Genomic DNA, 13,968 nt, shown 5'->3' on the forward strand with positions numbered 1-13,968 from the left:
ACTAAAATATTGGAAAGCGTCAAATGCCTGTCAACTTTTCTGAAAAACACCTAGGACTCTTAAAATTATACCATGGGTTCATCTACTAACTGCAACCACCATTATTTTCTTTTCAACCGTCCTCTTACCAAATATCGTGTAGTGTTAAATGCAGGTAAACTAAATTAATAATTCATTACAAAGGTTGGACTTCAAGGATTTTCTTGTAGTCAGGGAGATAACCAAGAACCCGATGTTTTGACAAAGCTGCAGTATTGTCCTGTGAAGACAGGAGAACCTCCCAGAAGTACAACCATTTCTGCAGCACTCCACCAATGTGGCTTGTATGGCAGAGTGGTCAGTTGAAAGCCACATTTCAGTAAAAGACACCTTTTACCCTTTATACTGCCAGACCATGAATTGCAGCCTTTCCCCAAGCTGTCTGTGAATGGTACTCTTGGCCATTGATAGCAACAAATACTTCTGGCACAACTTCACCTACTTCCAAGGTGCATGAAGAAGATAAAGATAAATAAAAAAATAAAATATCCTCACATGAGAGCTATCTTTTATGTAAGAATTTAGAAACCAAGAAACCTCCAAAACTTAAATCCAATCTTGTCTTTTGCACAACCTTCACACCAAAAACCAGAAACATTAAAGAAATTATTTTAAAACATTGGATCATTTTGAAGGATATGCCAAACTTATTAGGGACCTTTAAAGAACCACCAATGATAACTCATAAGAGAGGTAAAAATATTAGAGATGGGCTAAAATGCCTTGATGCATTCACAATCATCCAGGTAAGTAAATCTCCAAAAGTTGATTTTGTTCATCTGGACGTAGCGTTTTCAGTGGGAGAAACATTTCGTAACTCATCCAAGTGGAGTCTCAGCTGACTGCAGGTTTCCCCAATCTTATAAACAGTACATTATGCAAATGTGCAAAACATTTGTAAATGTGCATGGAGTTGTACAGTTATAAATGTTTTTTATATTTGTAAATGTACAGTTATAAATGTGTCCGGCTGGGATAACCACAGTTACTCAGGGCCTTCTTGATGTTCTTCTGCCTCCCTGGCTGCTGTGTCAGTGGGGATGGTGTTCGCTCTGTGTTGTAGCGTCCTGATGACGCCCAGTTTGTGCTCCAGTGGATGATGAGAGTCAAACCTTAAATACTGACCCATATGCGTAGGTTTCCGGTACACGTCAGCTTTTAGATGTCCCCCATTACTGATGGAAATCTCACAGTCTAAGAAGGCTAACCTGCCACTGTTCATATCCTCCCTGGTGAATTTGATGTGTCGGTCCACCATGGTTTCATCTGCCTCCATAATGACATCTCTCACCTTCTCAACAAAATCCAAAGTGTTCTGGATGTGGTGTTCAGAGCTGCCTACCAGCGGGTTGAGGATTGAAGGCAGAAACGTAGATGTTATAGGTGACCGAGTTGATTATACAGACAGTTGGCCTTAAAGGTGCACCCTGTTTATGTATCTTCGGTAAACCATACAGACTTGGTGGGTATAGCCTGTGGGATGAGGTCCGGTCGATAGCCTGACTTTGCCAAAGCTGGGACACGTAGTTTAATGCCTTTATTTTCAGGGCTGTGTCCACTTAATACTACACTATATGATTATATGGCACTTTAGTTAATATAAAGCATAGAATTGAGGCACTTCAAATAATTCCACCCCAATATGCCCTATGAAAGATTGAATTAATGAACACAGAAGTTTAATTAACTAGTCCTGTTGCAAGACATTTTAATAAAAAACATTATAAATCAGCTTAATTTTATAGGCATTGAAGCCATTAAACCCAGTCAAAGAAGTGGTAATATTAATTTTATCAGAAAGAATTGAAGCATTCTGGATATTTCGTGTTTTCGAGTTTACATCCTATGAGTGAGGATTTATTACTGAGTTTCTGTGAACTGTACCTTTTGTGTTTTTATGTTTTTTAACTAGATGTTTTGCTTTGTCTCCCTCTTTTAATGTTTGTGTATTTATATTAACTTTTAATTTTTATCTTTTTTTATTTTTATATTAATTTATTTGCATTTTTCTGTGTAATTTTGAGCATTATTACTACATGTGAGGAAATTTTATTGATGTATTTATTTATTTATTTTCCCCTCCCCCTTTTAATCTTTAATGGTTTAGTCTAGAATCTATTTGGGCTGTGACCTAACCAATTAACCAGTTAGCCAATACCACCTCATTAAATATCAATTGGTCAGCTGGTTTATTTGTGAAGGTGTGATTGGTCCATTTGAATTTTTTTTCTGTTTCCAGACTTTTATTTAAACACAAATTGTTTCACATTTGACAATGACCCTGATGAAGGCCACAAGCTGAAACACGTTGGTCACTTAATAAAGTTGTTTCTTATTACTTTTAAGTGTTGCTGGAGTCTCCGTGTCGTTTAACTCTTGGATATTGATCAATGATCTTTGATCAGTGGTTGATGATCAATGGTCATGACAAATGTATATTACTGATCAAGAAACTGACCTCACAGCCCATTGTTCACCAGTGGCGCTAGTTTCAGTCATTGTGCAAACATCGTCCTTGTAAGGTTGGGGAAACCTGAAGTCAGCTGAGACGGAAGAAGTCACTTCGTTGAGTGACAAAAAGTTTCTCCTACTGAAAATGCAACGTCCAGATGAACAAAAGCAACTTTTTGGGATGGATGAATGAATCACCTGGATGATTGAGCATGCATCAAGATGAGCAATCGTTAAGGATGGTAAATGGTAAATGGCCTGTATTTATATAGCGCTTTACTAGTCCATGTACAGTGTTGTACATCCTGAGAAAGACAGAAAGCACTGGTGAACTCAATGCAAAAAATATGCAATGCTTTTGTTCAACCCTCTGAATTAAAGCTGAAAGGCTGCACTTGAACTGCATTCAAGTGGTTTGATTCGAAGATCATTGTGGTAATGTATAGAACCAAAATTAGAAAAAAATTGTCTCTATCCAAATATTTATGGACCTATCTGTACATCTCACTAGTTTTCTTTCTTTCCAGTCTTTGAAATCAGATCAGTTTAACTTGATTTTTTACTCTAAAAACTAAGGTTTAATTAAACCATTGTTAGGATGAAATATTTTCATATATGGTTAAGATCTCCTTTTATACTTTCATATTTTTATAATGCATTTCACTACTTGTTGCCTGTTTCAAGTTCAGGGCCTAATATATATAACCAACAGCATGCCCCTATTAGGGTGAGTTCAAGATTGATTGATTGATTGTGTGATCATACTTTATTCATCCCGAGGGAAATTGGGTTAAGGCTGCCAGCCATGCCAGCGCCATCTTACCCTCCGACCATACATACATTACACAAACATCACATGGGGAAGACAGGGATGTATAACAATGGAAAATGCACCACATGAGGAAAGACGAGGAGAAAAAAGAACTCCCCCCAGACTGAGCTCCAACAGGGAGATCAGTTTGAGAACAGAAAAAAAAAAATACCTCAGCGCATACAAAAAGCACATGACTGTCAATACACCATTGAAACACAAGACGTGCAACAGGGGCGGGTAAAGGGTAAGAGAGAGCCGGTGTAGACAGAGCATCCGGTCCTGCAGCATGTCTGTGCTGGTCCAGTTGACCGCCATCTTCCCCAGGAGGGGACAAGCATCGAAGGCGTTTGGAAAGGGAGGGGGATGAGTGTGTATCAGTGTATGTGTGTGTCCAGAGTTCAGCTGAGACAGTGTCCTTCGCCCTGCCAGGCTAAGTAAACAGTCTTCCAGCCAACCCAGGTGGCCTTGCATGGGGGAGGAACAGTCTAAACACAGTCGTTATCAGGGTGTTGTTGTTCGGCTCCAGCCTTGAGACCACAGCTGGTGCTGAAGCAGTATCCACATGAAGTGATGGTGGTTTTTACTTTAATGCGAACAACTCATGTGAATTTCAAAGCTGTTCTGACAGTCCGACACTGGTCTCTCAATCTCCCGTTGGAGAGCTGCGAGCTTCTCCATGATCTTATCAAACTTACGCTCTGTGATGTTGTCATTCTTGTGCTCAAAGAGCCGATTCTGAGAACTCACGACCGCAGTGAGCTTCTCCAAGATGTGATCAATTTTCGCTCAGAGGTCTTATTCTGAGTGTTCACGGCAGCCGTAAGCTTCTCCAAGATCTTATCCGTGCTGCGCTCAATGAGCCCATTTTGAGAACTCACCACTCGTCCCATCGATTCAATCCCAGCGGGCAGCCTTGTGGGGTTTTTTGCTTTCTTTAATCTTCGATAAGCCAGCTCCGGTCAGCAAGAACCCTGTTATCATGGTTCCAAATAGGTAGATATCTTCAGCACTCAGGCTCACCCGAGCCCAGACTTCTCGTTGAGAAAAGGGTGTTAATTGCATTTAGGGACCAGTTGATCAAATCCATAATTCCTCTTTAGGTTTTAGAGAACAGACTGAGAGAGAGTGTTCCAGGGAAAAGTAATACAAAACACAAAAGAGTAGACAAGGACATAAGAGGCAAAGCAGGGAAGATAAGTGTTGTGATATTTTGATACCATGGTAGCATTTACAGGATATTGTTTTGTAGTGAAAACTGTTACTCAATAAGGCCCATTTACTAGTTGTTTTTCTCTTTCTCTGTGACCCAAGAATTAATGTGTAAGAATCACAGGATGGTACCTCAAGGTCGAAAACACCACAGAGACCACTTCCTTACTCCCATCCTCCCTTCTTTATCTCCTAGAAAAGAGCTTGTTAAAGGCCAGGTGGTTTGTTTCAGAATTCACTAATGAAAGAACTCTGTATTCTATGTCTAGGAGTGTATTTTGCTGGAATGATCATAAATTGTAGCTGAACTGATAAACTACACAAAGGATACTTCTTTGCTCAGAAGGCAGGAAGACGTTTCCTTATTTGGTCTGTACCGGTTTGAACTGAGAATCTGCTGACACACGAACCTTTTTTTTCCTCTATATAAACTGTTGTATACTGAATAAACCTTTGAGTTGATTTTGGAAGAGCAACCTGAAGCAGTTTCTGTGTCATTTTGTTCTCCCAAGCTACTCCCGGCGCTGTAACTAACCTGCTGAACGGCATACCTGAGCTTACTTTGAATAATTAATTTTATACAGAACTCTGCTTATCGGTGCTCACGCCTTGGAGGAAACCCGATCCATGGAGAAACCCGGGACGGAGATTTCTTTCAATAAGGAAGGAGAGGAGAAGAGAAAAGTGTGACCGCCTTTGCCAAGAGCCAAAATTAAAGTGCTGCATGCTTATACAACAGTTTCAGACAGGAGAACCTTCCTTGGCATTGGGTGTGATTTGGCGCTATATAAATAAAATTGAATTGAATTGAAAGGATAAGCGGAAGCGAATGGATGGATGGATGAATTGAATTGAATTCAACATCACAGCAATCAGCTGCATGTGACACTCACACTGTTCTGTCATGAAACAACATTTCTCAGGAAGTGGACCCCAGATGCAGGACTCAAAACCCTAACCTTTATCAAGGTTGATTGCAGAGTGCAGCAAAGTTCAAGATCCACGAGAACATGGGGCAGAAAACAGAAACTCACAAGGACAGGACACAATTCTGTTAGCTGGAATCAAGAGTTGTTCCTACCAGCTACTTTGTAATAGAATAGAATAATCCTTTAATTGTCCCACAAGGGGAAAATTGGTTGTGACAGCAGCAAAGAAAAAAAGCACATATACAAACGAAACAGGACACAGAACAGAAACACACACAATTTTTACAGAAAAAATATTTAAGTCATGTACAATAATTACAAAAACAGAGTACTGTACATATTAAGATTAAATAGGAGAGGGATCAGCATTTATGTTGTTAAATGTTTTTGCTTGTAAGACTTGAACATTTAACTGTAGGATAGTAGATATTATTGGACAAAGGATGCTAGAACCAGAGCTTCAAAGAAGGAGGATAAGAAGAAGATTACAGAAAAGGATAATGGAGTACATACAGAGGGTCGGTGTGACCGAAGACAGGGTGAGATGGAGGCAGATGATCAACGGGAAGAAGAAGAGTTTAAAGATTTGTCTTTACTTTGAAAAGGCACCATTTCAAACCATCTCCAGCTATCAGCTGTTGAAACTGCTGTTCTTCTTGTGCGTCCATGCATTTGACCACCAGAGGGAGACAACGCAATATATAGTGCACTCGCCGAATTATTAAATTGAGACGATGTATAAATCTGAGGACCTGCAATTACAGAAATTTGTGTTTATCAGAGTCAGCACGTGAATGTTAAATCATGTAGATTTTACTGTTCTGGGTGGAGGGTCAATGACCATTGCAAGTTTTGTGTTTTTTAGCACACATGCAACAAAAACTCTATTTTTCTATTAAAATCTATTAAAATCATCGTTCTTCTGTGTTGTTTTTCAGAACAATACACTCACACGCTGCAGTTTACTGTTGTCTGTGGCTAAATTACCTGTTTTTACATGGAAGAAAATTTTGTCTCTTTTCTAATTTGTCATTTTCAAAGGTTGGTTTTTATGTGCCTTTAAAAGTTAGTTGGACACAACTTCTTATTATTTGAAAATGGAAGCGACATAATATGCGTATGGGTGATGAGATCTTTTAAAACTATTAAATTGTGCTGAAAAGTCATGAAAAGGACCTTAAATTCCTACAAAAATGCAAATAGTCAGTCATATTTTTAAGTAGGGTATTTATTTAATTATTTATAAACGAGTAGCCGTGTGTTTAGGGTTGCCAACCATCCCTTAAAATACGGAATCGTCCCGTATTTAGAAACAAAAGTACTCGTCCCGTATTGAGCTAATAAGGGACGCACTTTGTCCCGTAATACAGTGAGAATCAAAAGTAGTCTATAACTTTTAATGGAATTAACGCTTTGTTTGAAAACATAATTCCCAGCCCCTCTCCTGCTTTGTGACCAATGAGCTGACAGCACACTTATGACAATTCGAGTATGACAATTCAGATTACCGCTCATCTCATTGGTTGAGGAAAGGTCGCTTACGGAGAAAATACCGGAAGACAACCGATGACCACAACAACAAGCATGGCCAACAGGGAAACAAACGCTGACACTGCGGTGCAAGTCTCGGACGGCACACTGTGCGTCCATAAAATGAAGGTTATAACAGAAAATCTGTCGCTCTCTCTCTCTGTCTTTCACTCACACAGACACACCACCACATCAACTTTGCTAAATTGCTAATGAAAAACATGATCAGGCAGCTGTGATTGAGCAGCATGTAAATCCAACTATTTTCATGGTTGTTGTGGTCGTGATAATTTTGTGATGCCACATCGAAAAGACTCGGATGAGCTTTCCAAAGTTCTACAAGTTGTGCCTCCATCGCTTGTGTCCAGATCACACGCTTGCACAGCCGTGCTGCTCCGTCTTTTTCACCGACGTTTACGTGTTTGCGCGTGAGCAGCTGCGGTGACACCCTCACGAGCGATTGATGATCGGGAGCTGGTCGTGAGGTGTTAATCGCTTCTCGTTACCCCACGTATACTACACAACGCACGATGAAGGCCAAAATCGGGCTGATCACCAAATCGGTCGCACGACTCAAAAATCGGCTCAAAATGGGCCAAAAATCGCACAGTGTAAGCCCAGCATCAGAGCAGCAATGTTTGTTCCCCTCAGAGAAAGAAAAAAAAGGCTGCAAAAGTACAGGGAGGACTGGGAAAAGGAAAACACCTGGCTGGAAAAGTGCACTATAAAGCGCACTGCACTGTGTGCCGGCGCACTTTTTCCATAGGCATGCTTCTATTGGTGGGCACATGAAGAACATGAGGGGCGTGAAAGCTCGGGGAACCCTTTACCAATTTCTTGTCCACCAGGCCACGGCAGAAGCAGATATGGTATGTAAACACTGGTTTGTTTTGTTTAAACCCTCTGGTTAAGGTTAATATGGGCATGTGCAGTGAATATCAGCGCTATGTGGCCAGAAGTGTAATAATATAATTTATTTTGTGTAATAAACAAATGCAAGGATAGATGATTACAACAAATAGATGACTAATACATAAAAGTAATACATAGATGAATAATGATGATGAGTTATGATGCGTAATCATGGGAACAAGTGGGTTTACAAACAGGAGCAGCTGAATTAGCATTAGAAAAGCTGAAATAATACCTCAACTGAAGCCAATTGTACTAAATGCACTAAATGTGCACAGTTACAAGAATATTTTTCGTTCTATTGTTTTCTATTAATTTATATAATTTTAAGTTAAGCAGGACAGAGTTCTTTTAAAGAAAGATTTACTTATATTCTCAAAAGTTAAGCATGACAGGCTTCTGTTTAAGAAAGAGACCTCTTTTACTGTGTTAATGTTGTCATTTTGAGCTAAAAATAAATGGCTAAATGATCATTTGTTTCCCATATGGTCATATCACAAAGAATATGCATCTGCTTAAATCAAGTTCAAGTCAAATGGTTAAAAAATAATTTCACACACAAAAAAAGAGCTACCACACTGGGAAGGGTGAAGACAACTGGGTTGCCCGGCCCTGGCCACGAGGTGTCCCTTATTTATTTTTCAGGGAGTTGGCAACCCTACGTGTGTTGCAGTCTGTCAGCTTGACGAATATGAGGACCATAGGTCGTATTTGAATATCCCGCCTCGTCACCGACTCCTCCGAGCTTTGCCGAGGCGGGGATTCACACAGCTCTCTTCTCCCGTAGAGTTAGTAGTGTGTTGGGAAGCTGCACAGAAGCTCCGGTCACTGAAAGGTAACTTTTTTAAAGCAGCTCTTATACTGCGAATGTTTCATTTTCTCATACGACGCGCAGCAGTGGAGCGTTATCAAAGACTGGAGCGTTTTATTTAGCCCCCCGCCTTTTCCTCTTGGATGTATCGCTTGAAGAACTAGGAACGGACCGCGCAGCTCACCGAAGCCGGGATGAGCGGGACCTCCGCGGGGTCGGCCGCGGCGCCCTGCCGCTTCGCGCACTACTTTGTTATTTGTGGAATAGACACAGAAACGGGACTTGAACCGGACGAGTTAGCAGGTATGTGGCTTCTTTTCTGTTGTTGAGTTATGAACGTGTTTTAAAGTCAAATGGAACCGCAGCGGTCCCCTCTCGCTTAACACGGTGTTGTTAACTGTAACGATCCATCCACCGCTATGGAGCTCTGGCTTTTTATTGTAAACCATTTAATACATTTATGTGACATATAGTGAGATTTCAGAACACCCTAAAACACAAGTGACACACACACACCTTTACAAATAAGTGGAATGAAACAGTTACTTCAAAGAGTTACTACAGGGCAAATAAGCAGTGTCTATACATTAGAATAAAGATATGCATCATTCCTGTCTGATCACAGTATATGAGCTGCGGAAACCAGTGTCATTTAAGGTAATAAGCTTTTGAGAAATCAGCAGTAACCTATCTTTTCCGAATCCTATAATCTGATCTGGGCTTCCTGTGCTGTGCTACGTCTCAGAGCTGCTCTGCAGCTTCAGTGTCAGTGTTTCCCAAATGAATCGATTTTGACTTTGATGCTTGTTGTGGCTTAAAATTATACATTTTAAGTAACTTTTACAGCAAAATAAAGACATGTTTGGATATATTACGCGTTCTTCGCCGGTTTGTTTGTATGAGTTTTAATAGTAAAATAAAAAAGCATAGTTACGTTCAGTACTACCACAGGTGTGGACTAAGATGGGGATTTTGTCTCCACAGCAGAATGTATTTTTTGACATGTAATTCCGGCAGGATCCCTGTTGTGTATTCACAGAAATCTTTTTCATCCTGGTGACTGAAGGAGAGCCGATGTCTGCTCTTCAGTGGCACCAACCTCAGTTTCAGCACGTTTGCTTTGTCACCAGATGCATTCACTCACGGGCTCAGTTTGTATTTTCTCCCTCTGCAACAGCCAGAGTGGAGGTTTTTTTTAAATGCACTGTGGAAAGCTTTGCTTTGTGGATCAACAAGAGAGTTGCTTGCTGTATTGCATCACAGTTGAATTGTAACTTTTGCCTCTGGGGCAAAGTTGCGAATCGTAAAGTCAATGTGTTCATGTTGCACACAAGTGACTTGGCTTAAAGCCTGGATGATTAAGTGAAACGAGTGAAGTTAATCTAGAACAAACGAAACTGAACATATACACAGATATATATTAAAATTTTATTGAAAGGGGGAAATAACTTCCCAGCACTGGGTTTCATAAACCAATTGCTTATCCTTGCTTTCCATAAAGACACTGCTTGACTGTGGCCATCTGCTCAGCAGTGATGCTCCTCTGCTGCACTGCTGAGATACAAACTGTAAAGGCATCATTTGTTTAAAAAAACCCCTTATAAGTAAGTATTTTAAAAATATACTTAAAACTACTGTGGTGGGAAGCTACAGTTTTATACCAAAGATGCATTATATGCTTCCTATGCTTTAAACTTCATCAAAGGTGATCAGTGGTGAAGTGGCCAGCTTGGTGAGGATTCCCAATGGGCTGTTTAAAAAAGAAAATCACAAGATTAGTTAGTCAGCTCTAAGAGGGAGCCTCTGGATGAGCCTCTGGACCAGCTCAAGAAATCCTTCATCCCAAATCATTGAGCTGGTTCTGCTCAAATAGCGTATCTTTGGCAATTTCATCATACGTACTTTTGGGACACAACAAAGGCTGAAAGATGATGTAGTATAGCCTCATCATGTTGTCAAACTATTACCATGAAAAATCCCAGTCGAATAAAATAGCCTGTTGTTTGGGCTCTCAGGCTGTGAAAAGAAGAAATCTTATCAGGAAAAGAATATGGAATCAGTTTTTCTTATAAATGAACTAAATGTTTATGAATACAACGATAGTAAAAAGTGTGAAATAGCTGCTCTGACTGTCTGTAATCAGATCTGCTGCCACGGTCTCTGGTGATCTCCAGTTGTACACAAAGATAATGTTGCAACGATTGATTGTTTGGTTGTTTTTCAAGCTTAGGCAGCATCTCAGCACCCCACTTATTCTTTTGCCCCTAAGTTAGAGGCAGAAACAAACAGAGTGACCCACATTAGGCTGTTTTTGCTTTTTTTAGGCTGCGACTCCCCTCCTCCCAGCTTTTTGTGCACTACTGTGGCCTTATTTCCGTCTGCTTATTGTTTTACTAAGAGGACCCAACTTCCTGCAGACCTGCCTCAACCTCCTTTTAGAGTTGGCCGTACCTTCTGTCTATTATCATACAAGTGTTTCCCACATGGACTTTGGTGAAAAATAAAGTCCATGTGTGGGTAATTGTATCAGTTTGTATTTTTAATTATATTTTCATTAATTTATACGTCAGAGAAAATAACATCATGCACAATTTATGTCCTCTTGGACAATGCTCACTCTTATTTTTAAAAGTTTCGTTGTTGGTAACCAGCCAATCCTAAGCGTAGTATATCCTAGCTCATTGGCCACTGTGTTGTTGTGGCAATCCTTGATATCATCCACCTGCATCCTTCAAAAGGGGTCTTTTGAGTATGTGAATGTAGTCAAACTTATCTTCTGCTCTTGAGCTGAAATCTTCAGAATCGATCAGCTGGTGAGGAACTTTTTCTTAACTGGTTAATTGTCTCCTGTAAGAGGTCACTGTCTCAGCCCGGGCCCACAGCCCATACCACACCACTCAGCCTCAGGGGTATAAATACATCCTGGCTGTCATACAGGCCCTAAAATAGTTTGTGCATTCTAACACCAGATGCATTCTGGGTCAGCAGCATTGTGGAGTTAAAGTGACCAGCCTGAAAAGCTAACTTTGGGGTGAGAGCTGTCACGTGTAGATTTAGATATGAGGTCATGGCTTGCACATCTCTCTTCTGTCTCTCGATGTAAGAAAGGTATGCGCTCTTGGTGGAGGGGAAGCAGCTGGTGGTTTCAGACCCCTGTAGCCTAAATCTTCCAGGTTACGAAAGACACTTTCATAACCTTTCATTACCATTCCTGTTTGCAGGAATGTATCTAAAATGTTTTCATTACCAGTTCAACTGTTTATGTTAAGCTTGCTCAACTATAAAAAGAATAAACATATATGATGTGATTTCAACTTTCATCTTATGGCAACATTTATGGCAGGTTGTAGTGACAGCGCTGATATGCCTGAGAATCTCATTTTGTAGCAAAAATAACTTTTATCTTATTGGATACAACAGAAACTGACGAAGTTAACCATGAGAACAGGATTTGCGGTTGAAATAAGGTGATAAATTTGAAATATATGTTATTGCAATACTCAGCATTGCAAAATGTTAAAAATCTCAATAATAATCTCTCATTGTGATAGTGTCATATTGTGAGATGCTGTGTGATCGATCCCTGGGGAGATTTACTTCTCCGATGGGCCATTCTATACCCATTTATGACTCTTAATATTGTGTTTGCACAGTAACCTCCCTTGCTACCAGCTTGGAAGCTGCCCAGTGCAGGTTTAAATATCATTGAAGCACAGGGGCTTACAGGACAGCCGTGACGTGGGAGTGTCTTTGGGCTGCTGCTGCAGGCCACAATGGGATTTAAACTGCTAAAACTCCCCACTGGCCTGGACCATCTGTCTGCACCAGAGCAGCCTGAGAGCAGTCAGGACAACGACTGCATCATAATGGCCAACATGACAAGTATGCTAATGACAGGGACTAACAACAGTAACGGACGCGTCTGTTGACTCACGTTAACAATAGCGTGCATGGGTAATGGACAGATTATATGGCACAGACACTTACAATAGCTAATGACTGCTAACATCTCTGCAGTTCTTGTATTGTAATAATAATGTTGATCTCATTTTAGAATTTTTAACTCCTTTTTCTTTCCGAGTTTTTGGACGGTGACTCCACTTTTGCCACGCTTGCTACAGATCTGAGTCTTTCTGAATGTGGGTTTCTTTCTTCCACGCATCATTACTTCCTTCTCCTCTCTTCTAGCCTCAGTCTCTTTTACTTTGCTGTCCCCCATTTGTTGCCTCGTGTTCTGTCAGCATGGCCGGCCTGTCGTTAAGCTTTTTAGAGTAATCTGTTTGGACACTTCCTCCAGGCTACACTGAGCACATCTCTGTAATATAACACAGCCAGGCCTAAGCAGTGCCTCCTCTACTCCCCTACACACACTCAGGCTATTGACTCCACTCTGCTTTCTTCAATCTTTGACCAACAGCATCCTCTTATTATAGAACTTGTCACTAAAGGTGGACTTTTTAATGACTGTGGAGGTTTTTGCCTCACTTGACATGGAGACAAAAGTTTTCTCCTGGCTGAGTTCTGATGCTCCCAAAAGAACAACAAGCACTTGTATGAATGTGTGTGTAAATGGGTGAATGAGACATGTTGTATAAAGTGCTTTAAATGCTTGAGTAGAAAAGTACGATATCACAACCAGTTCATACCATTCTGATGGTTCCTCCTTCATTTATTGTCACATGCTTTGACCAAACTCGCTCAAGCTGGCGGAAGCTCTGCCTTTGGTTAAAAAGATCTATCCAGAAAAACCAAAAACCATTGAAGGTGTTGTTTGGTGAACCTGTGGAACATCGAGCATTCAGGTAGACTTTTGAAGTGTTTCTCCTCAATCAGATTAGATCCCACTCAGTGATTTAACCATATTTAAATTTTTGGGCCAACATATCATGTCAGATCTCGTATAGATTTCCTGGAATAATAATCTGTTTAATTTTGCTTCACTTAACCAAGTAGCATGAAGACAAACAAATGAAATGATAAAATGAATTCTATGGCGTTGTGAACTATGAAATAATTGTCACCTCTCGACTCTACGCGTGCCACATAGTTGTGTCGGATGTTCAGTGTTGAAGAAGATCCCAGATCTTGCTCACAGATGTTGGATTTAACTTTTAAAAAATGCTGCTGTCTTTTTCTTAGTCCTTTACATTTTAGATTGTTAGTTTTACAGGGATTTTATAATTCTGTGTTAAACTTTGCTATAGTCACATCATAACCACAGACCATTCTGAAATCCTACAATTAGAGCTGGGCGATATGAGATTTTTTCATAT

At 40.3% G+C, this 13,968-nt stretch overlaps 1 protein-coding gene across 8 annotated transcripts in view; it reads left to right on the forward strand.

Annotated features, from left to right (window-relative positions):
- The first annotated feature begins 8,549 nt into the window (after positions 1 to 8,549).
- Positions 8,550 to 13,968, forward strand: part of LOC113009543 (DENN domain-containing protein 5B-like) — a 78,699-nt gene continuing 73,280 nt past the window's right edge. For 3 of the 8 annotated variants that reach the window (XM_026147905.1, XM_026147906.1, XM_026147907.1), the window contains exon 1: positions 8,553 to 8,998. In XM_026147905.1, coding sequence (XP_026003690.1) covers positions 8,890 to 8,998 — 109 coding nt within the window. In that variant the 5' untranslated portion in view covers positions 8,553 to 8,889. Of the gene's footprint in view, positions 8,999 to 13,968 lie in introns of all 8 variants that reach the window. The other 5 variants (XM_026147908.1, XM_026147909.1, XM_026147910.1 and 2 more) reach the window with 3 other exon arrangements.

The sequence above is a fragment of the Astatotilapia calliptera genome, chromosome 17 (assembly GCF_900246225.1).
Source record: "Astatotilapia calliptera chromosome 17, fAstCal1.2, whole genome shotgun sequence".
Taxonomy (NCBI): Eukaryota; Metazoa; Chordata; class Actinopteri; order Cichliformes; family Cichlidae; genus Astatotilapia; species Astatotilapia calliptera.